The following is a 23,278-nucleotide window of genomic DNA, read 5'->3' on the forward strand; positions in this document are numbered from 1 at the left end:
ATAGGCATTCACCGGACTAGAATTAATTTAATTGTAAGCACTTTCAAATGTAGAAATTTACAAACTTCTTCTTGTCTGAAGAAGTTTGTAAATTTCTACATTCGAAAGCACTTACAATTAAATTAATTCTAGTGCGGTGAATGCCTATTGCCTATTTGTTTCTTTTGGTTTTATTGTTTGTGTCGTGAAAGGGAGTTTTTGTACTAATGCAAAATTTGTTAGTTTAGCAACTTTCTAAGTATATAAGGACAACATTTAAAATCTGTCCTTGATTTGGGGCATTTATCCTCCTCCCCATTATTTTTTGGCTTTGTTCCGAATTCTTCCAATAAGAGGTTGAGAGGTATATCGACTGCTGCAACACAAGATTCTTTGGTCTTGACTTAGAGCTAAGGAGACAGCACTACAGACTAAACTCCTGACATTTCATTACACCAAAATTGGCATAAGTGGATAAATCGGACCCCTGTCATGTGGATGACAAACCATGAAAACTTCTAAACACTCCACCTGTTGCCTATATGTGATAAATTTCTCAGGAATAACCAAAGTAGCATTCTTCAGAAATGTATGAAGAAAGACTCAAAATTAAAGTAATAAAGTGTTAAAAGTGAACAGCATAGTTACTACATTGCTAGCATTACCTTCTGAAAGCACTGATGAATGCATTTGCAGGAAAACTTTGATATATTATATTAAAATCAAGACTCTTAAAAGAACATTTAACAAGACCAGAATGTTTACTTCACATCTTCAACCCCCATATAAGGTTTGGTCACCAAACACCACCATAATATTTGACAGTCAGTATGCTAGATCTGACAATACTGTATCAGTAATTCATTCATTAATTTAATGTTTGTGAACCGGGATAATGGATTAATCGACATTATACCATGACCCCCTATTAATATTCCAAAATGTGCACGCTGATTGGCCAGCGTGCACATTGTAAATTGACTTATACTAATGGAAAAAGGTCCGGTCGCCCGGACTTTTTCCATTAGTATAAGTCTTTTTTTAAAACACTGTCTTGCTATGTTAAAAGAGTTTAACATAGCGACACAGGTTTTAAAAAAGCAATGGAGATCTCCGTTGCTTTTTTTAAAGCTGTCTCGCTATGTTAAACTCCTTTAACATAGTGACACAGTGTGTGAAAAGCAATGGAGATCTTGCTTTCTCCGTTGCTTTTTTTTTAAACCTGTCTCGCTATGTTAAATGGGTTTAACATAGCGAGGCAGCTTTAAAATAAGCAACGGAGATCTCCATTGCTTATTTTAAAGCTGTCTCGCTATGTTAAACCCATTTAACATAGCGAGGCAGGTTTAAAGCAACGGAGAAGATCTCCATTGCTTACTGTTCGCTATGTTAAATCAGTTTAACATAGCGAGACAGCTTTAAAATAAGCAACGGACATCTCCGTTGCTTATTTTAAAGCTGTCTCGCTATGTTAAACCCATATAACATAGCGAAACAGTAAAAAAGCAATGGAGATCTTGCTTTCTCCGTTGCTTTTGGCCACAGCTCTGATGTACTGTGTAGGCATGCGCAGTACATCAGAACTGCCGCGGATGCCAGACAGCTGCGGAAGGGCAGCAAAGAGGCATTATACAATGCCATTATTTAAGAAAAGTAATTGTTTCTTTTCTTAAATAATGTCATAGTATAATAGCAATAACCCACTTCTGGGTGTGGGTAATGCGGGATTTAACCACGGTTGTCTTTGTTTGGTCCAAACCACGCCAACTGTGGTTAAATCCCGCATTACCCACACCCAGGCGTGGGTTATTGCTATATGGACTCATTTCAGCTACGACTGAAGAACCGAATTATAAACACTGGGGCAGTCACAAAGCTGTTCAGACAAAATATAGACAATGTTTGCAATAGCAGAGGCTACTATAATACAATAAATGACAAAACAGATTGTTAATATGGATGTTATATCACAATGCAGTTTACCATACCCATTTGTATACTTCAGTGTTTAAAAGATGACCTCCTCAAATAATGGAGGGAAACATTTTGCATAGTGCTACTATTTTCTTTTCTTTTTTCTTTTTTTTTTTTTGGTGGTGGGGGTAATCAATTTAGTCCTTAACTCCTTAACTTCATCATATTTCTGAAAGCTTAGAAGTGTGGAATTCCATACTTTTGGCCAAGCATAGAAAAACCCAATGGCAAAGTCTGGAATTATACTGACTACAGTGTACCACTCCCCTTTGTAATGGGATCTTAGGCAGTGTATTTGGGGGGTCATTTAGGCATCAATTCTAGGACAATGGCAGAGGTGTGATCAAATTTCAGGTCCTTAAAAATTAGAGTTAAAAGAAGGCAGTCAGTGTTTTTTTATCCCAACTTGTATCCAGTGTACATCAGAGTGCAAAGTGTGTGTGCTTATATCTTTAAGAAGCATGCAAGGCTGCACGTACATGTATATAACCCGCACACATGCACAACCTTAGTGCCATTCTGAAAGAGCAGCTAGAGAGTGAGCATGCATGATTATAGTCATTAATTGTATATAAGTTACTTAAGTTACAGTCTATAGTCAACAATAGTAATGTGTTTGTATATAATAAAGCTGCTTGAACAGAATCCATGAAGATTTGTTTATTAGTTTCCTAACACAAAAGCGACATGGTGTCAGAAATAAGATGGAAGAGAGAAGAATATTCTGAGCCATGAGATGTAAAGATGACAGTGACGGTAAAACCAAGAGACAAGAGCACAAATATAACCAGAAAGAATCAAAGGTAATGAGAAATAAAACAAATTATTTACTTGATGTGAAAGACGAAATAAAGGGGCATTACAAGGGCAGAAACCACAATATCAGGCAAGTGGAAAGTACGAAATGTTTGTTAACTAAATAAAATGTTTCAGATAAAAGCATTTAATGAAACAATTAACAGTAAAGCAGAAAATGAGTATGCGTACAGCAAAACAAGTGTGTTTGAAACACAGTTGGGCATGTTTAGAGTAAAACGAGCACAAGAAATATATGTTGGGCATGAAAAGGGCTTAAACGAGCAAAACAATTACAATAAGAAAAGAAAAGGGCACATTAAGCAAAAAAAAAATAAAGCAAGGTGACTGTATGTTTTTTGGGCAATGTGCTGTGTTTGGGCATAATTACATATCTCAGAGTGTATAAAAGTGCTTACAGTGTGTGCTTACTACTGTCAATGTATTTCAAGAAGTTCATTGTGTGCAAAGTGCAACTACTTTGTGAAATCCAGTCAAAGTATAGCTATTTTGAAAAAAGTTCTTGTGTTGGGTGTGTCTATTCACAAAGTGCCACCATAAGAGAGTGCTTCTTCTACAGTAAAGAGTTGCCTAGCAAGATACTGCCATTTTGGAGACATTTCAGTGTGCCGTATGCAGTTATTCGCAAAGTGCAGTTACTTTGAAAGTTATTCAGTTTTGGGCAACAGATGTTTGATTTATTCACATTTTGCAGTTGTTTGACGTTTCTTACACTGATAAGAGGTGTTTTCTTGTAAAAGATGACATGACATTATAAGAGTATTACAGTGCTCATGAGTTACTCAGTCACATCGTAAAGTTCTCAAATGTTTCTTAAAGTGACGACTTTAACAAGTGATGGTGTATTACTTTAGCATTTCTGCCTTTACTGATAAAATTCCAAAAGCATCAAAAATCTGAGAAGTTATTTTGCAAAGTTCAGTAATGTATCATAAAGCCCGAGAAGTTTATTTCACAAAGTCCAGTTATTGAAAAGTACTATGAGTTCATCATTCGCGTAATTCCAATAAGTCCAACGAAACTATAAGTTCAGAGTATGTAGGCATTGGACCAGCTCTGTTTATGCCAGAAACGTCAGCATATTTGTGTGTGTGCATATTCATGCTTATTCAAAAAAAAAAAAAACCTTCACTGATATGTGTTAACATGGCAGACGGAGTTTGAAAACCCCTACTACTTGTGTTTAATCAGAATATTGCAGTGAATTGGAGAATATTTGAGCAAGAGTACGCCATTTTCATAAAAGCAGCTTATGCAGATAGAGATACACACACCAGGGCATTCATTTTCCTAAACCTATCAGGGTCAGAGGCCATAGAAAGACAGCGTTCATTTGTGCACACACCAGCAGTATATGAAGGAGAAGGTGCTGACCGCCATATTGTTGTACAAGATGAATCAAGGGAAGACCCCGAGTATTTGAAGCGCAAGTTTAGAGAAATGTGCAACTCCCAGATGAATGTTACATTAGAGAGACATTTGTTTTACACAAGAGATCAGAAACCAGGGGAAACATTTGCATCTTATATAACTGACTTGAGAAACAGAGCTAAGACGTGTTAGTTTGGTGATCTAAAAAATGAGCTAATAAAAGACAGGCTTGTATGTGGTATTAATAGTGCTGTTATGAGAAAGATTCTGCTTTGTGACAGTGATTTAACATTGAGTAAAGCCATAGAGATTTGTCAAATCCATGAGGTGACAGAAAAACATAAAGTATGCTTGTGAGTGACAAAAGCATGGGTTCAGTTGATTCCAGAGCAAATGTAGGCACTATGAAACACGTGGCAAACAAGAACAGGCCTAAGCATGTGGCAGTTACAGAATTTCTAAAGACGTCATGAGGTTTTCTAGAAAGTTCCAGGAAAAGTGCAAACTCCAGCACCAGCTCAGTGCAACACAAACATGAATCAGCAAAACCCAAGTCTAGCTTTATTGTTAACTGTCGCAAATGTGGTGAGAATCATGAGTCTAAAAGAGAGAAATGCTTAGCATTTTGTCAACAATGTCACAAGTGTAAAAAATGGAACCATTTCCAAAAGTTTTGTAAACCAAGTAAGCCTTACACAGTTGTAAAGAAAGGTCACATGAAAAAGCAAGTTGATCAAGTAGAGCCGAAACAGTCAGCTTTCTATGTAGATGGTGTATCAGTGCTTGCTGAAAGAGTTGATGAGTAAACTTGTTAATAAGAAGTGAAGTGTTTTGTACAATCTGGATCAATGGAAAATCTACACAGTTCAAAGTACACACTGGGTCAAAGTGTAATGTTATATCAACAGACACATTTGCAAAAGTGAGAACTAGCAAACAGCTCAATGTAACCAGTAGTGCAAGACTTGTTGCTTATGGAGGTGAAAAAATTAATATCGAAAGTTCAGTGATACTTTCATGTTATTTGGCTGAGAACTGTTACAACTTGTTATGCTACATAGTCCGAAGACCAGTGCAATCTTTATTGGGTCTCAAAAATAGTTTAAGAATGAATCTGCTTTCTTTTGCTAAAGAAGTTCATCATGTAAGTGCAGTTCCGAGTTCCAATTTATCCAAAGCCATTTTCTCAGAGTATGCTGATGTTTTCGATGACAAATTGGGCAAACTTCCAGTTGTATATTCCACGAAGTTAGACCCAGAGATTACTCCAGTAGTCAGACCAGGGAGAAGAGTTCTGATAGCTATGCAAGATAAAGTAGAAGCTCAGCTGGATAAAATGGTGCAGCAAAGTGTGATTTGTCCAGTCACAGAAAACAACTGAATGGGTGCCGTCCATGGTAGCCACCCACAAGAAAGGCTCAGATGAAATCAGAATATGCATTGACCCAAGAGATTCAAAGAAAGCATTAAAAAGACCATACTATCCAATGTGCACAGTTGAAGAATTTGCAGCTCTAATACCGAATGCCACTGTATTTTCTGTTTTGGATGCAAAGAGTTAATTTTGGCAAGTGATGACTGATCACAAATCCTCATATCTAACTACTTTTGGTACTCTGGCAGATACAGATTCCTAAGGATGTCATTTGGAATAAATTATGGAAATTAAGTTTTTCAACGTGCAGTGAAACAAATCTTTTCAGGTTATCCTTGTGCCGTAATAGTAAACAATCTGTTGGTTGGAGGTAATAGTGAAACAGAACATGACAGAAACTTCAAAAAAGTTCTAGACAAAGCACATGAAGTAAACTTAAAGCTCAGTACTCTGAAGTGCAAATTCAGACTTCCAGAAGTTACATACATAGGTCATTTGTTTACAAGTGCAGGCTTGAGACCTGACCCGACCAAGCAAGCAGCTGTTCTAGAAATGTCAGCGCCAGACAATATACAAAGTTTACACCATTTTCTGGGCATGGTCAACTATTTAGGCAAGTTTATACCAGACTTCAGTGAGTTAACAGCATTCTTATGAGAGTTAACATGCAAAAATGTTGCATGGTCATGGTTGGAACATCATTAGAAGGCATTTGAAGAACTAAAGCAGAAAAATGCCACCCCACCTAAGTTAACTCTTTCCATCCAGTACAGCTCTTTTGAGTGTGCACCTTTAACTCTCAGTGGATGTGGCTTGAGCCTTTAAAAAAATGAAATTATCACCTTACAGTTCTAACAAATACTCATTGACAGAAGTCAAATATCGATACAATTGTGTTTGCCATCATGTATAATTCAAGATAATACATTGTATTTGGCACGGTTCTGGAATTACTAATGCAAATATGAACAAGCAATATTTGATGACTAGAGGTGCTGTAGAAGGTAAATGCAGAAATGCCTGGAGGCGCGCTCGGCTGTAGTGAGTTAAGATACTATGATGTGAACAAACCGGATATTCTTTCCTGTGATGTTTCAAAATTTGGCCTAGACACAGTTATACTTCAAGAGAGCAGACCAGTAGCCTATGCATCTAGAACATTAACCCAAACTGAGATACAGTATGCTCAAATTGAGAAAGAGCTTTTGGCTATAGCATTTGCATGCTCTAAGTTTCATGATTATATTTATGTTCGAGCTATTCAGATTGAAAATGATCATCAACCTCTAGTTACTGTTCTAAAGAAGCCTATGCATTCCGCTCCAGCAAGATTGCAAAGAATGATGCTCAAATTGCAAACATTCAATTTCAAATTGGTTTACACTAAAGGCAAATTGCTCTTTCTGGCTGATACTTTATCCAGATCTCCAAGAAATACAACAGAACAGCTTGATGTGGAGACTTTTGACTTTGATGTGATGCATTGCGTAATTTTTCCACCTCTAGACTTGATGAGTTAAGAGATCACACGTAGACTGATCCAATTTCACAGAAGTTCAATCACTATATCAATATCGGTGGCCGTCAAAGCAATCTAGTGTATCACCTGAGGTGCAAACGTATTTCCTTACAGAGATAAATTGTTGATGGAAGATGGTATTATTTCCAAAGGTCCTAAAATTGTTGTTCCTGCTTCCTTACAACAAGAATGTATTCAGATTTTGCATTGTGGCCACTCAGGATCCACATCCACTAAGAAAACAAGAGAATTGACATTTTGGCCTTCATTATCAAAAGATATTGATAGAGCTCTTTCTTCTTGTTCAGTATCCAATATTGCTAGACCGCTTTTGCAAAGAGAATTGCTTCAGCTAAATCCAATTCCTGATCTACCCTTGGTCTACTGTAGCACCTGATATCTTTGACTGGAACAATCAACACTACTTAGTTTTGGTAGTCTCTTATTCAAATTGGTTTGAGATTGATCTACTACCAAACTTAACCTCAACTACTGTTATTACTAAGCTGAAATGTCATTTTTCTCAGTTCATGGTAGTACACACAAACTTTTTTCTGACAATGATACACAATTTACTAATCAGTTGTTTCAGAAATTTGTAAAAGAATGGGACTTTGCACATGTCACTTGTAGTCCTGAATATCCTCAGTCCAATGGTCTAGCTGAACGAGCAGTACAGAGTGCAAAGCAAGTACTTGAAAGGTCAAAGCATGACAATATTGACGCATTCTTGAATTTACTCAATCTCAGAAATATACCCCATGATGATATTCTTGGTTCACCTGCTCAAAGACCACTTTCCAGGCAAACTAGAACTACGCTACCTATTTCTTCAAGTTTGTTGCAGCCTAAACCTAAGAACAATAAAACCATCAAGGCTCAATTGTTTAAGTAGTATCTTCTTCTTCTTTCAGCTTTTCCCGGTTAGGGGTCGCCACAGCGGATCACCTGTCCGTTCAAGATTGGCAGTGAAGTTTTACAGTGTCGAGTTGCCAGCCCGGCACCCAACCTTCCAGAGAAGGCACACACACACACACACGCACTCACACCTAGGGCCAATTCAGCGTGCCCAATCCACCTGCAGCATGTCTTTGGGATGTGGGAGGAAACCGGAGCACCCGGAGGAAACCCACGTGACCACAGCGAGGACATGCAGACTCCACACAGAAGGCACCCCAGCCGAGGATCAAACCAGAGAACCTCTTGCTGTGAGGCGACAATGCTAATCACTGCACCACCGTGGCCGCCCATAATTGTTTAAGTAGTATAATAACCAGAAATCTAGTTATGACAAATCGAGCAGATTACTTCACCCATTGAGATAAGGAGAGACAGTACGAATCCAGACAACAGAAGGTTTTGATAGAATAGGACAGATTACAGACATCTGTGCAGAGCTGAGCTCTTACTTGGTAAATTTCAAAGGAGTGGAGTATAGGAGGAATCGCAAACATCTTGTTCCTGTACCAGAACCATCATCATCATTGGAATCACAGCATTGTATCTGTGATGCAAACTCTAAATCAAAGAATGAGTCAGACACTGTTTCCAGACCAGAATGTGTTCAAAAGTCTGATTCTGTTCCAGAAAGTGATATGAACATTCCACAGGTTAACCATTTTGCAAAAACTGTCCCAGTTGCTAAATCTAATTCCCAGTTTTATGTCACACGATATGGACGAGTTTCTAAACCAAGTGTGAAATATGCAGTAACGTGGACCTGATTGTACATACCTATATGTTTAATATTGTATAATGCATGTCTATAGATTACCTGTGATTTCTGCATCCCAAACAGTCTCATAACAATTGTATGGTCGATCTGTCAAAGAGGGAGGATGTAGATCAGAGTGTAAAGTGTGTGCGCTTATATCTTTAAGAAGCATGCAATGCTGTACGTGCACGTATATAACCCACACACGGGCACAACCTTAGTGACATTTTGAAAGAGCAGCTAGGGAGTGAACATGCATGATCATAGTCATTAATTGTATATAAGTTACTTAAGTTACAGCCTACAGTCAACAATAGTAATGTGTTTGCATATAATAAAGATGCTTGAACAGACTCCACGAAGATTCATTTATTCATGTCCTAACACGAAAGCGACATCCAGTTTGCCCAATTCACGTTAATACACTGATATTCATGTTTGGCAGAAAAAAAAGAATACATGTGCATATTCTTACTGCCAGATCTGAATTGTAATATATAGCCAAGTAATTCCATGGCACCCTCAGTTCTCTGAGAAGGGACATCTAAAGATGAGGTTGCAAAGTTGGCATAATGTTTACGGTGTTTACCTTACAAACACATGGTGCAGGGTTTGATTATCATAGGAGGTAATTGGCTAGGCTTAAATGGCCCACAAGGGCAATTAGCCTAGTACAAATCTATGAACCTGTGGAATGTAGATGATACAGTATGAGATTATTTTAAAATTTAAGTGTTATGACTGTGTGTTTATATACTTGTTTTATCATTTTCAAGGACGTCTGTTTGTAACAGATGGCAGACTGTCGTAAGTAGATGGCAATCCTATGCAGTAGAAATCCAGGACTACTCAGTGACTTATATGCCATACAGTCAGCCAGAAGGGGAGAAAAATGAGTGGCTAAAAGTCATAGTTTTACTGACAGAGAAAATGAGTACATGAAGAGTCATTATGGTAAAGATTGTTAGAACAGAAGGAGGGACTTACCAGTCAGACTTATTATTAAGAAGAAAGAAACTGTACATAAAATCCTAAATGGATACCTGTGGGATCAAGAATGCTACCATTTGCTGAAAGGCATATGCACACCACTGGATCTCAGGCTACATACCATAAATGCCAGTGCCTGCCATGTTATAGTGCATTGGCTAGATATTCTTGCCCACCCTCAGATGTCAGCACCATAGAAGGAGCAACTAAAATCTATCATTTTAGTAGTGTTAAAAGGCCAAATAGAGAGCTGTCTTATCAGGTTATCTGTTGTCTATAAAATGAAATAAAAGGATCAATCACTCTGAAAAGGTTGTTGTCCAGTCTAGAAGTCAGTAAAGCAGAATAAAAACACATTTCCTGCATCAGTGCATGTTTTTGGAAGTCACAGAGTTTCTGAGGCTGGAGAGTACGATATGGTAATCTGCATGCTCAGTCGGGCTCTGAATGTCAATTATATGGCAAAGCTATTGACAATATTGGCAGAATACAGTGAGAGATATTCATAGTTCTGGTTAGCAGGTGAGCTAAAGGAAGGTAGGCAATGTGGTGTCTGGAGGGCAACATCTAGCAATAGATGCCGCATATAAGAAACAAAAAAAAGTACAAATGGAGAAAGCATCTAAAGGCAGCAAGCCTTTAAATTAATAAGGCCAAACATAACCCCCTGATTGTCAGGGTAACATCTTTGCTCTATCACAGGCAACTTTAACTTGGTTAACAGTCCAGATGCTGGAAGCAAGGCAAGGAGGAGGAACACTTGAGTAACCAAAGTCAAACTCTTCTTTTGGGGAAGAAGATGCACCACTGATTCTTGCATAACCTGGGTATTACCTGGTAAAGGCAATCTGCAGTAGCAACAGATTGCTTAGTGTAAAACGAATACACTAACACACATCTGTGCAAAGTGCATGTTGGAGCACGCAAACATCTCCACGTTGTAATCACTCTATATCAGTGCATCCAGAGGAAGTTTCCCATTTTATACTGCTCTCACCCCCATCACAAGATGGTTTATACAGCATGCAAATAGGTGGAATAATGGGCATTCTTTAGGAGGTCAGAATCGGAATGTGGTATGGATGGACAGATGTCTAAAGAAACACAGTGGAAGACAGAATCATAATCAGTTGTTTACTGAGGCTGAAAATAGTACTGGAAGAAGATGGGCTAAGCTGCATGCAGTTACATTGCCAAGGTAACATGGATGTGCTGAAGTACTCAAAAGAGGTGCATATGCCTGTAACAGGCTACCACAAGAAGATGGCAAAGAAGAACTTCGGAATACCAGTTAAAGAAGGTCTGTTTGTACTCAGTCATGGTCTGTGGTGACCCACATCACCAGTACTATTCATTTCCTACAAATAAATTATGTGTTCTCACGTTACCATGGCAATCACTACCAGATGAAAGAAAAACCTCTCACAGTGTTCCTTTCGATATAAATAATATCAGGTTGCCTTCCTAATCAAAGATATGTTGAGAAACAGTTGAAAGAACAGGTACTTACGTATTATCGCAACCAGATTTTTGTGATAATACCACTTGCTTCCCGATTCTGTTTTCTGACCATTAGTGGTTTATAAGTGTTATATAGTGTGTTTCCTTTAACAATACATTTTTTTTCTGTAGTGTTTAAAATAAAATGTGTAAACCAAACCCCCCTCCAAAAATAGAAACATACTGTTGTTTCTTTATGCAGTTTACTGCCAGGTACAACACAGGTTATCTGATTAATTAATTTTAGACGTGTTTCTGGGATTAAAACATGTAAAACAACCCCCCCCACCAAAAAATAAATAAAAACATGCTGTTGTGTTTCTTTATGCAGTTTACTGCCAGGGTGGTGAAGCTTAACTGAATAGTGCGCCGCCGCCCGCTAAACATTCCTTTCCATTTTTTTTTTCCGTGGCAGCAAATGCTGATGAATGTAACGGTCATAAATGTTTTTTTGGACCTTTTTCAGCTATATCACAGACTTGTACAGGTACAACACAGGTTATTTGTTTAATTTTAGATGGTTCCTGACATTTGTACAACACTCTCAGTCAGATTACGATACCAGTAAGCAAGTGGTATTAACACAAAAATCTGTCCTAGATAATAGGCAAGTACCAAAGTACTTAACTATAATACATTATATCAACTGAAACTGCTTCAACTGCTTGTCTCTAACGTCTGTTATGAGTTACCCTCTCAGGCTGCAATTATTACAGGCCTTTTTATATCTAGTGTTTTATCCAGTTATCAAAACCAAAACAATAAAGCATAGTAATGCACTTTTAAAATCATTAAAAAGACACAAAAGCACTAATTATATTAACAAATTTTAAAACATATTCAAAATAAAACATACCTTTCACCACATTCTGTAATTTCTCCATGTGATCGTGTTCTTTGCCATTGTATATTACAGCTTCAACGGAGAAGATCAGCTTTGGTTGGATTTGAGAGAAACGGTCCAGTACACCCTATAATGTAGAAAGTCAAGATAAAACTTTGGGCATTTTACTAACAGGTAGCACTGAACATTTGTCTTAAAGGACAGAAAACTGGCATTCATGTTAAATCGTGGAGGTACTTCAGCCTTAGTGTCACAGTGGTGTAGAGACCAAATGAACCAGCTAAGGTACTGGCAGGTAGAGGTATAGCCAGGACTTTTGGAACTGTATGTCAACATTTACAATGCATCAGTCTTCCCTTCGATCCCAAATAGTGCATGTTTCTAAACAGTAACGTGCTATTTGGGGAAGAAGGCTTTTTTCTAAATAGTAAACATTTTTGTTACTGAAAAAGAAATGATAGACTTAAGCAAAAAAAAAAAAAAAAAGAATGCTTTTTTCTATTTGAATTCTTGTACACATCAATGCACAAAATTAATTATTTTTTTCAAAAGTGTGTGATGTGCCATACACGATATATGCCTGACTATGTCCTCATTTGCAGATATAACAAAAATGCATCCAGTCAAGGTGCTTCCTTTAAATAAGTGCAATATTAATCAAACAACATACTTTTTTTTGCTGATTGTTGACTGCAAAGCTACAGTAATCTACTAAATATTTTCTAGGAATAACTCATTCACACAGCAGCAATAACATGTGCTGCCTTGGGGTTCAGAGGCAAAAAAAGTATTTTCAAAGGAAGCTGAAAGTACAGATAAGGAAACAATCAAAATTCTTGAAAATAAACCAACTGCAAAAGCTAGAATTCTCAATAAATTAAGGCATCTGTGATAAACTGAGAGGCTGCCAGCCCAGCTAGATATAATTTTATAAATTATTCTGTGTCAGTTGTAAATATTAACATGATCCACAGGCTTGTTTCACAAATGTAAGAAAACTGTGTTATGTGCTGAGCTTCAAGATTGTAACCACAATGCACCCTGCTGGAAGAAAGCAGAAATGTGTATAAACTCTATGCCTATGTAATGTAGGTTTATGGTAGAAATTGGGACATACAGAGTTAACTTGCAAACTCTAAGAAAATAAGCTGATAAGTAAAGAATTTTACAATTGTGTGTGATCTCAGGCTAAAAGACAGGATGTCTAGGCTAGGAGCTTCTTTCTATTGTCTTAAGAAAGAGACAATTACTGTTTCACATGTAAAGTGTCTTTTATTCCTCTGTGACTTCCTGGCAGCTGCAGATCACAAAGAAATGTTGTTCTTCTTTTGGCTTTTCCCAGTTAGGGGTCACCACAGCGGAATTCCAGTCCACTAATGATTGGCAGTCGATTTTTTTTATGGTGCCGAGGTGCCAGCCCAACGTCCAACCTTCAACAAAGGCACGCCCATTCACGCATGTCTTTTGAATGTCACTCGACCATGGGGAGGATGTGCAGACTCCACACAGAAGGCGCTCCAGCCGAGAATGGAACGGGAGAACCTCTTGCTGTGAGGTGACAATGCTACCGCTGCACCACCGCGGCTTCTGCAGTGTTAAATTATAAGTTCTGTGAGTCTGGGAACTTGAGCAAAGGTGACAAGAATGATTTAATCTGAAATGACTCAGCAGTAATATGTATTACTTTAAAAACTATCTCAGACAGAAAGAGAGTGCATTTTGTATTTTGTTCTGAATCTGACAACAACTCACCAGCGCTGTGCCTTGCTATGTAATTAAGACCTAGATCTTAGTATCTCTCTTAGAGATAGATAGGAAAATAGTCAGATCAGTCTAGATGTTTTCTGTAGTTATGTCAGACTGTCCTACAATGTTGTTTTAAAGTATTTCCTGAAATTTCTTTCTTGCGTGAGGAAATAGTTAGACTTGACTCAAGCATTACAACAGATTTATTGTTTTTTCAATACCAAAATCAGTTTGAAAAGGTTATCAAAAATGTTGAAATTTACGTTAAAAAGAATATCAACATAAAAAATAAAAAGTTGGCTAGAGACAGTGTCGACTACAAAAATGGGGTTGCATATCCACCAGGGCGTAATGCAACCAATTTTCAAAATAGGATACATACTAGGGTTGACTCCTATTTCCCTAACAGGGATGGAATTGATGAATGTCAGGACAATGAGATTTTTTTAGAGGAACCAGTGATGCCTCGAAGATCCGAGAGGCTTCAAAACAAAGGCCAGCATTACAACAAATTCCAGCAAATGAGCCCGAGGAGGAAGGGGAGAATTTATTAGCTGAACTTTTTGCTTGTGAACATTTTGTCAATTTTGAAATATGTAAAGACATTGAAGCTTTATTTGTTGTTGACAACTCACTAGAGCACATTTTTCATGATGAGTGTGTAAAGGGGGTGTCCAATGATCAGGTCACAATATGTACACCAGCATCCCCTTTCAGAAACAGCGTTGTCGACGACGACGTAGGCAATGAGATTTTACATCACAACATGCAGTACGGGATTGTTAGTGCTGTAGATGAAGGGTGTACATCTACATTGGTCAGCACTGGTAGTATGGAACTTCCTGAGGTCAACATTTTGTTTAATATGGGTCAGGATGGGTCCAGATTAGATGGGTGTGAAATGAATGTGGAGGATGATACACTGGTTAACAAGGTATGTACTCCATTTGGAGGGATGAAACATAGCATAACTAAAGTGAAAGGATTCATTATATACAATTACACTGACCTTGTACTAAATGAATCACATTTCCAGTTGTTTAGTAGAGGTGACAAATTTATACCAAGTCACAGGACTGATTCAACACAGTCATTAAAAAATCTAAAATTGTATGTGAGAGAATTAAATTTAAAGTTACATTTTCATGAGTCGGGCCCTGGTACTGTTGTGCAGGACAAAGGGCAGAGGACTAGAATACTTAAAAGGAAGAGTACGTTTATGCCACTTCCCAACAAGGAATTGAGCATGTTTGAAAATATAGTTGAATATGAATTGAGGAAAATTTGTGCACAAAAAACTAGGTATAGTGACAATTTGACCAAGGATGAAAGAACTATACTTCATGAATTTAATTCATCTGGGCAGTACAGGTGCATGAGACCTGATAAGGGTGGGGGGATGGTAATCATGCAAAACATTGATTATACCTGCCAAATCATGAAAGTATTAAGTGATGACAGTACATACAATAGGGTGTCTATGCACGAGGTTAACGTAGCTTACCAGAAAATTGATATGTACCTTTTGGATGCTTTATATCAAGGCGTAATTAATGAGGAGGAATACAATTACCTTTTAGTAAAATTCCCTAAAATGCCAACATTTTTTTGAATACCGAAGGTGCATAAGGGAACTGAACATTTGCAGTTCCGACCTATTGACTCTGCCAAGGGTTCAAAAACTGAACCTTTGGCAGCATTTGTTGACCATTATTGCAAAAAAGCCTTATTGGATGCAGGGCACATATTGAAGGACTCGTGGCATTGCCTTGAGAGACTGAATTTGGTTGATAGTTCTGTTATGGACAACTTTGGTTTTTTGACAATTGATGTCATCAATTTGTTCTCTGTAATTCCGCATCAAAGTGGTCTTGAATTGTTTTATGACAGTTTATTATCTAGTCCTAGTTTTGACTTGGAAGAATTGGAGATTTGCCACGGGTTGATGGAACTTGTTTTAGAAAACAACTTCCTATCTTTTGAAGGTGAAATGTACAAACAACAAACTGGGGTAGCAATGGGGGCTCGCTGTGCCCCAGTTTTTGCGAATTTAGTCCTTCTGGCTTGGGAGAAGGCGCACATTTTTGGTTCTGGTTTCACTGAAAACATTTTACTTTACAATAGATTCCTTGATGACGTGTTAATCCTTTGGCAGGGGGATGAAAATAGTGTTGAGGAATTTATGGTGTACTTGAACAATAGTTCTGGGTTTCTTAAATTTACTTACAACTGGAGTCAGGATCATGCCAATTATTTGGACATCAGGATCTATAAGAGTAGTACGGGTCTCAATAGTAATATCTACAGGAAACCTAGTTATGCAAATTCTATGTTACATTTTGCAAGTTGTCACCCATTGCATCAAAGAAAAGGTTTGGTGAAGGGCCAGATGGTTCGCTTATCGAGGTTGATTAGTGAGGACACGACATTCAAAAATGAGATGTACACGCTCATAAGTTTATTCCTCGAAAGGGGTTATCAGCTAGCATTGTTAATCAAAAGCAAAAGAGAGGTTTATAAAAAGAGGAACAGCAAATATACGCCAATTTTGAAAAATACAGTCATTTCATCACATCATGTTAATGTGAACAAGGAAACTTTAGGTGACAATACTGTTGGGGTTGGTCCTACATTTGTTTTGAAGTACAATTAGGCCTCATTTGACATATGTACAAGTCTGAGGGGTCTTTGGAACCATTTTTTGAGTAGGGATATGAGAGTAATTTTGGGTAACACCCCTGCTATTGTCTTCAGCAGGGGGCCTAACTTGAAAAACATTCTAGAAAGGAATGAGAATGGTTACAGACGATCTCTCATGAGCAAATGTGGTTGTTGTAAATGGTGTAGGTTTATAGCCGAAGGGGCTTATCTCTCTATAGCTAGTTTTGGACGTACGATTGCTTGCCCTGGATTATGTAGTTGCAAGACTAGAAATTGTGTTTATATAGCTACTTGTATGTCATGCGACGCATTTTATGTCGGCATGACTACGAGAAGTTTAAAAGAAAGAATCAGAGAACATTGCGGTTCTATTAGAAGAAGGGACGAGCACAATGCACTTTTCACACACTCTAAGGGGTGTCATGATTTCAAAAAATTTTTATTTTTTGTAGTGGACAAGGTTAAATCAAGTTATCATTGTGATATCAATAATTATGTTGCACTACGTGAAATGGAGTGGCAGATCAGATTGAATGCCACAAAATTTCCTGGGATTAATGAGAATATTTCTCTAAAACCCTTACTGAAATATAGGGCTAATTTTATATAAAATATACAAAATATTCCAAACATTTCCAACATGTAAAATTCTGACCACTTTAAATATTCTGTTAACTTCAACAACTTTTCCTTCTTTTGTCAGAAGTTATAGGGTAAATGTTTTTACAATACTCATTAACAATCTATTTTGTAAGTATTTTGTAAGTAATTTAAAACAACACTACACACTATTTCTGTTAATGCTTGTTGTTTGTAACGTAATACTGTTTTAGAAAAATGGTATTTTAAAAGTGTGGTTTGTGCCATTCAGAGCAGAAAAATGTTTAGTAGTTCAACATTCTTATGGATTGTTGTAACAGGTTGTTTTAATTAGTATTTATCAATTGAATAATTGACAATTTGAACACTATTTAAGAACAGCATGCTGGGTGTGTTTTTTATGACTCTGAAGAAGCCAGTTTACCTGGTGAAAGCGCTCAGTCGATGTGTTTGTCTTTGGAATAATTTCTTTTTATTTTCATTTGCATCGAGTATTTTGGATCTGCATTGAGTTCCTGGTTTGTGCCTCATTGTCTGTTCTATCTACACTGTGGTTGATAACAATTCTTTCATGCAAGTGGTTTTCTGTAGTTATGTCAGACTGTCCTACAATGTTGTTTTAAAGTATTTCCTGAAATTCTGATCTCTATTGTCACTGTGTTGAGTTAATAAGTATTGTCTTGTGTTTTTATTATTTATTATTAAATATATTAAAACCTTTTAACTGTGGCTGTTTTGTGTAGAGATATTTAAGCTCTTATTGTACTTGCCTGTATTGGGTGATACTGTACAAGCCACTCCAAAATAGCCTTCAAGTCTTAGTCACACTTACCAATTGGATAATAATAACATTGCACAGTAAAATTGGACATCCTTTGGCAAGGGCCTTTATAGCAGCAGATAGTTGGTGGTAGTCGGTACTACCTTATAGTCTGGGCAGAAGGGGGCATAGCTAGTGAACCTGTGCCAGCCTTCCCCAGGAATGTCTCTGTGTTTGTATATAAATCAAATCTCAAAGTGTGTGTCAGCTACTTGAGCAGGGGCATGAAGCACTGGTTGGAGAGAAAGGGTGCTGGAGGTTTTGGCTTGATCACTCAGCCAAGATCTGAACCTTATAGCTGTGCTAGTGGAGAGTCTTATTGGGGATCTGGAGAGAAAAGGAGAAACCACCCCCAGACTGATTGTGATCTCTGTGTGCTCTTAAGGGAAATTGTTCTTTATTGTGTGTGTACTTTTTATCCTACCAATGTGCACATCCCTTACTGGTGTTAGTGGTGAGGATTGAGGGTCTTTGATTACTGGGCCAGTACATGGGCATCACATATTAATTGTTTGGCAGTGGTGAGATAGCCAGATCAGATTAATTGTTTGATAGTGGTGAGTTAGCCACATCACATATTAATTAGCTTGTAGTGGTGTGGATAGTAAATTCCTGTAGCTTGTGTACAGTGATCACTGAAGGTGTTTTTGTACTGTAAATCAGCCATGCAGTGACAATTTAGAGTTCAGATTACAATTGTTTTATTTATTTTGTTAGCTTAGTTAGTCAGGTAGAGCAGGCAAGCATGTCAGCAGAGGAGTATGACAAGCTGACAAGGAGCCAGTTGGCTGAGATGTGCTAGGCTAAAGGAATGGTGCATGGAAACCTGACTAAGGTAGACATGATTGCAGCTTTGGTCACAGCTGTATCAGAAAAGAGCAACCAGGAGGATGATCAGACTTGCCGTGGAGATGTACAAAACACAGAGAATGAATGGATCTATATTAGAACATCGAAATTTCATTATTTCGAATGTTCTAACATCGACCCCTATTCAGCGAATGCTGGCAACATCGAACAATCAGAACAGCAAATTTTTTCCTAGGGAAAAAATTTGCTGTTCCAAAACACATACACACAACACAAGAACACCAAACAAACAACAATCCACAAACATACACCCAAAATCTTGCAGCTAACCCTACACTAAACTGTACAAACACCACTAACTATCCACTTATCTTAACCATACACTAACCATAAAGTCTGTCACTATCGCACACTCACCTCACCTGTGCCCTAACCCTAACTCACCTAACCCACCTTAACCCTCATGTCCACACAATCGCACACATACCTCCCTCGTGCCCTAACCCTAACTCACCTAACCCACGCCCAATCGCACATTTACCTGAACCCAACCCGTAACTTTCCACCACAGCACTGAAAATAGCGAAACAACAGAAACAGACAACCGAATTCTTTCCCTAGGAAAAAATTTGGTTATCTGTTGTTTTGCTATTTTCAGTATTCGCTGAATAGGGGTCAATGTTAGAACATTCAAAATAATGAAATTTTGATGTTCTAATATAGACCCAGAATGAACAGCTTAACATTTCTACAGAGGACTTAAAAATCCATCTGGAGCTAAAGAGACTTCAGTAGGAGGCCAGGCATTTTGAAATGTATCTGAGGAGAAGGACAGGCAGAGGCAACATGTAAAGGAGATGCTGACTCTTTGCTAGAGTTATGGAGGCAATGGGAAAGGGAGTAACTGAACCCCAGAAGCAACAGAAGTCAGTAAATTTCTTCCACAGTTTACAGAGGGGGATAATTTTGATAGTTTCATTCATATGTTTGAGAGGGTATGTAAACAGTATGATGTTGACCAAAGGCTCTGGGTACAGTTCCTGACCCCCTTACTCCATGGTAAAGCTGTAAATGTTCTTTGCAAACTATCTGATGTTGACTTTTTCAATTATAATGTTGTAAAGAATTGTTTGCCATATTTTTTTAAGTTTATACCTGAAGCTTACACGAAAAAGTTTCATGAACATAGACGCAAGGCAGATGAAACTATGTGTGAATATGCTGCTGAACTAAGCACTTATTTTCATAGATGGGTGAGTGGGTATCAGGTCACCACTTCTGAAAGGCTGGCAGACCTTTTGGTGAGGGAACAAGCCCTTAGCGCATTGCCTGATGACATGACAATCTTGTTAGCTGATAGACAATGCTGTACTGCAGATGAGTTGGGGAAGAAGGGAAACTTATACCTAGTAAGCAGTGCATCACTGCACAGAAAAGTGGCACCCACTGCTGCTCATGGGTCTAATGGAACCCATGTTCGACAGCCCAGACTGCCCCAACAGAATTTGCCAGTAGCGGGAGAAGCCACTAGTCCAGGTACATGTCCAGGACCTAGGGTTAAATGTTTTAAATGCAACCAGTGGGGCATGTGGTATATAGATGTCCACAGAGGCAAGGTAGGGACCAAAAGGTGGGAAAGCCAGTAAGTGGGAATGACAAAATGCCAACAGTAGGTTGTCTTGAGACAACAAGGGTATCAAACTACCACAAGAGGTTATATCCTATCTTAGTGAATGGCAAAGAGACTATTGCTGAGAGAGACACAGCGTCTGACATAACCATTGTGAAGCCTGCATTGGTTACAGAGGAGCACTACTTCCCTGGGCAGTCCATTCCAGTCAGAGCTTTAGGAGGGACCCCATTCCAAATACCTTTGGCTAGGGTTCACCTTGACTGGGAGGGTGGAAAAGGAAGCCAGCAAGTAGCCGTGTTTGAGGATATCACTGCAGATGTCCCGACAGGGAATGATCTTGATAATGAAGTACCGTGTGTTCATGCAGTTACACGCAGTCAGGCTTGGAGACAAGCATGTGCATCTGCTAGCCAGGGGGAGACCCAGACAGACTGCTCACTTGCAGCCAGGACAGGTGAGGTGGTTACTTCAAAGAGGAAGCTACCCTGTAGCAGTGAGACTGAAGATGAACCAAAGCTGCTTGTGGGTACTGATGTTCCCTTGGACAGAGTGACTGCAAGGGCAGAGGTGAGTATTAGCACCCAGGCTGACAGTGAGGCACCGCTGTCAGAGGACACCAGACTTCCTATGGAAGGGGAGCTTGAAGGGATACAAAGTGAGAGTTGAGACAGTCTCAGCTCTCAGACCCTACATTACAATGCCTGAGGCAGGAAGCTAGTGAGGCACCTGATTCTCAAGGGAAGGGGGAATCTGTGTACTGGGACAAAGGGTTACTGTATAGAGAGTGGACCCCTGAGGGAGGGCTAGAGGGTGAGAGAATACAGCAGTTGGTAGTGCCTAGAGCCTACTGTCTGGCACTTCTAGCCATAGCCCATGACATTCCCTCTGCAGATCATATGGATATAAAACGTACAAACAGACATATTATGCAGAACTTTTATTAGCCTGAGATTTCCAGAGATGTAACAGGGTACTGCAGGACCTGTGAGCAGTGCCAAAAGGTAGGCAAGGCAGGAGACAAGGTGAAAGCTCCTTTGATGCCTTTACCTGTGATTGAGGAGCCATTTCAGGGGGTAGCTATGGATATTTTGGGGCCTCTGACTACCCCAAGTTACACAGGGAAAAAGTATATTCTAGTGGTAGTAGATTATAGTACAAGATACCCTTAGAGAGAGGCTTTGTCCTCCATTGAGGCAGAAAAGACTGCAAATGCTTTGTTAGAGATTTTCAGCAGGGTAGGTTTCCCAAAAGAAATACTGACTGATGGAGGTGCCAATTTCGTGTCAGACCTGCTGGCTTTTCTTTGGATGTACTGTGGGGTGAAGCACCTAAAGACCACCCCCTACCATCCCCAGACTAATGGTCTTGTTGTGAGGTTAAACTCTACACTCATGTCCATGCTGTGGACATCTGTAGACCAGTTTAAGAAGGAATGGGACAAGTATTTGCCCCATCTGTTGTTTGCTTATAGAGAGGTTGCCCAGGAATCCATAGGTTTTTCACGCTTTGAGTTGTTGTATGGGCATAGGGTGAGAGGACCTCTAGATTTAATTCGAGATGAGTGGGAGGGTGAGTGTGAATCCCACAAGGAGTCTGTTGTGACATATGACCTAAACCTCAGGGCAAGGCTCAGGGAACTCATGGGCTTAGCCCAGTAAAACCTGGCAGATCCCCACAGCAGAAAAATGCCTGGGATGACAGGAATGCTCTAGCTAGAGAGTATGCTGTAGGGCAGCAGGTAATGGTTCTCATTTCTATCAGACACAACAAGCCGCCGGCAGCCTGGGAGGGACCCTACAAGGTGGTAAGGAAGGTCAGTGATGTTAACTACATGGTGGAACTGCTAGGCAGGAGCATAAGTTCTACTATATTAACATGATGAAACCTTACCATGATAGTGAGGCCCTTGTGCTGAGCATTTGCAGTGGATTGCAGGAGGAGTCTGAGGGAAATCTGGTGACTGATATCTTCAGTAAGACTAGGACTGACACCTCAGTGGAAGTGGTAGGAATGTCCCAGCAGCTATCTTCTATCCAGGTTCGAGAAATCTGAGCAGTCTTACAGGTGTTTGGAGACATGTTTACTGGGAAACCAGGATGCACCCACCTGGTGCAGCACCAGGTGGATACAGGACCCCAAAGGCCTATTAGGCAGGCCCCTTTAGGGTGCCTGAGAGAGTCAAACAGACTCTGAGGAAGGAGATACAGGAAATGTTGGAACTAGGGGTAATTCAGAAGTCCAACAGTCCCTGGGCCTCCCCAGTGGTGCTTGTGCCAAAGAAGGATGGCAGCACCAGGTTCTGTGTGGACTACAGGAAATTAAATAGTCACAAAGAGTCAGATGCTTCCCCCATGCCTAGGACAGATGAAGCCCTAGAGCAGCTGGGGCAGGCTAAGTATCTTACCACCATTGATCTTACCAAGGGTTACTGGCAGGTGCCCGTGACTCCCAGTGCTAGAGAGAGGTCAGCCTTTGTGACTTGTTTTGGCTTGTATGAGTTCACAAATATGCCCTTTGGGATGAAAAATGTCCCAGTGACTTTTCAGAGGCTGGTAGGTCATATCCTAGTAGGAGCAGGAGATTTTGCCCTTGCTAACCTAGATGATATTGGTATCTACAGCCATTCCTGGCAAGAGCACGTTCAGCATGTCAGGGAGGGGCTAGGCAGACTACAGAGGGCAGGGTTGACCATTAAGCCCAGCAAATGTCAGGTGGGTATGGCAGAGGTCTCCTACCTGGGACATAAAGTGGGGAGTAGTAAGATCAGGCCAGAACCTGACAAAGTGAAAGCCATTTAGGCATGGCCTGCACCTATTACCAAAAAGCAGGTGAGGGCATTTTTAGGGACAGCAGGGTACTACAAAAAGACTGTCCCCGGTTAGAGTACTATAGATCCTCCCCTCACGGACCTGAGAATGAAAAACAG

General features: G+C 39.3%; 1 protein-coding gene across 1 annotated transcript in view; it reads right to left on the bottom strand.

Annotated features, from left to right (window-relative positions):
- Positions 1 to 23,278, bottom strand: part of AACS (acetoacetyl-CoA synthetase) — a 1,424,505-nt gene that overhangs the window by 871,161 nt on the left and 530,066 nt on the right. Inside the window, exon 6 of the mRNA XM_044068347.1 lies at positions 12,095 to 12,209. Within this exon, the coding sequence (XP_043924282.1) occupies positions 12,095 to 12,209 (115 nt within the window). The remainder of the gene's footprint in view (positions 1 to 12,094; positions 12,210 to 23,278) is intronic.

This window comes from Protopterus annectens, chromosome 4.part0 (assembly GCF_019279795.1).
Source record: "Protopterus annectens isolate FY-2018-M chromosome 4.part0, PAN1.0, whole genome shotgun sequence".
NCBI lineage: Eukaryota > Metazoa > Chordata > Ceratodontiformes > Protopteridae > Protopterus > Protopterus annectens.